At 47.8% G+C, this 3,316-nt stretch overlaps 1 protein-coding gene across 1 annotated transcript in view; it reads left to right on the plus strand.

Moving 5' to 3' along the window:
• Nucleotides 1-347: 347 nt before the first annotated feature.
• Nucleotides 348-3,316, plus strand: part of LOC107121474 (zona pellucida sperm-binding protein 3-like) — a gene marked incomplete at its 5' end in the record, with an annotated part of 7,533 nt that continues 4,564 nt past the window's right edge. Inside the window, 3 exons of the mRNA XM_015424384.1 lie at nt 348-525; nt 650-767; nt 2,463-2,554. Of these exons, the coding sequence (XP_015279870.1) occupies nt 348-525; nt 650-767; nt 2,463-2,554 (388 nt within the window). The remainder of the gene's footprint in view (nt 526-649; nt 768-2,462; nt 2,555-3,316) is intronic.

Consider the following 3,316-nt stretch of genomic DNA (forward strand, 5'->3'; position numbering starts at 1 on the left):
ACTGTTGCCTCAAAATGGCTGCCATTGAACTGAGGCCAATAGCAGCATTGGAATGTCCGACGCCAAGTTTCCTCATATGGTAGAGGCAGCCAAGTGTCCTCATATGATACGGGCAGCTGTTTTTAGATAGGTGTTCCCTGCTGAGTTAATGCCCCTGGAGTCTTCAAAAGTACCTGCTGTCTTAATGAGTGGGAAGAAAGCCGGGTGTGGTTCTTTGCTTTGGGGGCCAAACCAGGTGATGGTCCAAGAGCTCATTGGGTGCCATGTTGGATCACTGCCTTGACCCTTACTGAGTCACTCATTTGAGTGCCTTCCAGGTATGGTTCTGTAACGAACTTTCCTTCCAGATGACTGGAGCTCTGAGAGACTCTCCAATGGGTACCAGCTGGGGGATGTTATGAACATCCAGGCAAACGTGAATGGAGAGAACCACGTGGCTCTGAGACTTTTTGTGGACAACTGTGTAGCCACCATGAGCCCAGACAGGGATTCCAGCCCCAGATATGCTATCATTGACAACCACGGGTAAGAACTTCCTAGGGTCTGCACTGGGTTGCATCTGCAGGACGGGACAGGAAGCATTGCTTGTGGGACAGGAAGTATTGCTTGTGGGACAGGAAGCATTCTTGATGGCCACCTTCTCTTCCAGCTGTCTTGTGGACGGGAGATCAGATTCCGGCTCTGCCTTCTTATCCCCGAGGGTTGCAGAAGACTCGCTCCGGTTCACAGTAGATGCCTTCAGGTTTACAGGAGACCCTCGAGACTTGGTGAGACCTTGGCTTGCAGTCTGGCCTAAGCAGAGACACAAGGATAGCTTATTGCATTTACTTCTCCCCCGCTCCCCTAGTTTCAGGGAGCAGTTATGTTAGACTGTAGTAGTAGAACAAAATTTGAGTCTAGTAGCACCTTGAAGACCAACTAAATTTTCCAGGGTGCAAGCTTTCATGAGAATCTAACAAAGTGTGCTTTATTTATTTATTTATTTATTTAGACATTTTTACCCCGCCCTCCCCGCAAGCGGGCTCAGGGCGACTTACATGAAAACGTATGCACTGGGAAATCTTGGGTGGTTTTGAAGGTTCTGCTGAACTCAAACTTTGTTCCAGCCGCCCTGACCTGGATAGCCCAGGCAAGTTAAGCAGGGACGACTCTGGCATGTACTTGGATGGGAGACCACCTTGGAATACCAGCCGTCGGGAGGCGGGGGCAGGCTTTATTCAGCCACCTCTCTGGATATCCTCCAGGCCCCCAGCAGGGGTCAGTCACCAGAGGGAAGACTAACTAAATTTTCCAGGGTGCAAGCTTTCATGAAAATCTAACAAAGTGTGCCTTGACATGAAAACTTATGCACTGGGAATTCTCGGGTGGTTTTGAAGGTTCTGCTGAACTCAAACTTTGTTCCAGCCACCCTGACCTGGATAGCCCAGGTAAGTCCAATCTCGGAAGTTAAGCAGGGACGACTCTGGCAAGTCCTTGGATGGGAGACCACCTTGGAATACCAGACGTTGGAAGGCGGGGGCAGGCTTTGTTCAGCCACCTCTCTGAATATCCTCCAGGCCCCCAGCAGGGGTCAGTCACCAGAGGTCACCATGACTTCCAGGTGCACACACAAGTCAGTCATCAGGTCACCTGTCAAAGAGAACAATTCAGGTGTATTAATCAGTATAAACAGACGAACAATGCTGTCAACGCAGAGGTACTCCAACATCTATTCTGAGTTTTGGCTAACGTATCTTAGACTCATATCAGTTCTAAAATACTCAAAGCAAGATATGGACATGGGACGCTCTAGACCAGTGATGGCGAACCTTTTAGAGACCGAGTGCCCAAGCTGCGACCCGAAACCCACTTATTTATCGCAAAGTGCCAACACGGCAATTAACCTGAATACTGAGGTTTTACTTTAGAAAAAAACAACTCATACATTAACCTAAGATGATCCAAACAAAGTAAGGAAAGAAATCCCAAATGCTTTCGTTTACTTAAAATTATTTGGCATAGGATTCGACACTTTAATGATGGTCTGGGCCTGGCTGCAGTGATGGCACGCGTGCCCACAGAGAGGGCTCTGAGTGCCACCTCTGGCACCCGTGCCATACGTTCGCCACCACTGCTCTAGACCGTTGGAAGTATCTAGCCCTCATCATTTAATATAGACAACGAGAACTAGGTTTTAAATGACATTCAGGACTGCATTTGATTGGTTTTCGTTGTGACTTTAATTGGTTTATATTGTGAGCCAACTTGAGTTCTGGAAAGTAGAAACACAGCTAATATTCTAAATATTAAATCTGCATACATTGGCACTGGACTTCTGCCTCAAAATATCTAAAAACGGTATCCCTCTGTTCAAAAATATCCACTGTCATTTGTAAAGCGGCTTGGTCCCGGTCTTATACTAAAAATTCCCAAACCTTGCTATACTGTTATTAATATTTTTTTTTTAATGTGTTGGCTTCTAGATCTACATAACTTGCCACTTGAAAGTGACTGCTGTCGACCAGGCTCCCGATCCTGTGAGGAAAGCGTGCTCTTTCGGCAAAGGAAACAACATGTGAGTAAGCTGACCTGCAAGTCCGTATAGGAAGTAAGAGAAGAAGAGATTGGAGTTATACCCTGCCATTCACTACCCAAAGGAGTCTCAGAGTGTCTTACAATCTCCTTTCCCTTCCCCTCCCCACAACAGACACCCTGTGAGGTAGGTGGGGCTGAAAGAGCTCTTTCGAGAACTGCCCCTGAGAGAACAACTCTGAGAGAACTTGTCACTGACCCAGGGTCACACCAGCAGCTGCATGCAGAAGAGTGGAGAATCAAACCTGGTTCTCCCAGATTCATCCACACTCTTACCCGCTGCACTAAACTGGCTCTCTGATACTCTAGCCTACCAGTCCAGCCAGCCAGGGAGAGGAAAGGCTAACTCAAATTACATATCCTATTTCCCTTTCTAACAGGGTTGATCCTAAACTTGGGACTTACAGTGGGTACGAAGAATGAGCTTCCAAATGGGCCACTGGTGAATGAGAGGAACGGAGTAATGCAGTATTGGTGTAATAGTTAGAATTGGACTAGAAACTGGGAGCTGTAGGTTCAAATCCCCACTACCCTAGTGAGCTTCATGACCGACTGTTTCCCACAAATGCGGGATGTATCATGTATTAGGGCTACCAGGTCCCTCAAACCTGCCAGTGGGGGTGGGGGGTGGACCTATCAGGAACGGGGAGTATTGCTGAAAATGTGACTTGCCTACGTGACCCGGAAGTGACATCAGCAACCGGGGGGGGGGGGTGCTCCAGTTTTTGGGCAAAACTCAATGGGA

Source organism: Gekko japonicus, unplaced genomic scaffold (genome assembly GCF_001447785.1).
Source record: "Gekko japonicus isolate JY-2015 unplaced genomic scaffold, Gekko_japonicus_V1.1 scaffold5943, whole genome shotgun sequence".
NCBI classification, from domain to species: Eukaryota; Metazoa; Chordata; class Lepidosauria; order Squamata; family Gekkonidae; genus Gekko; species Gekko japonicus.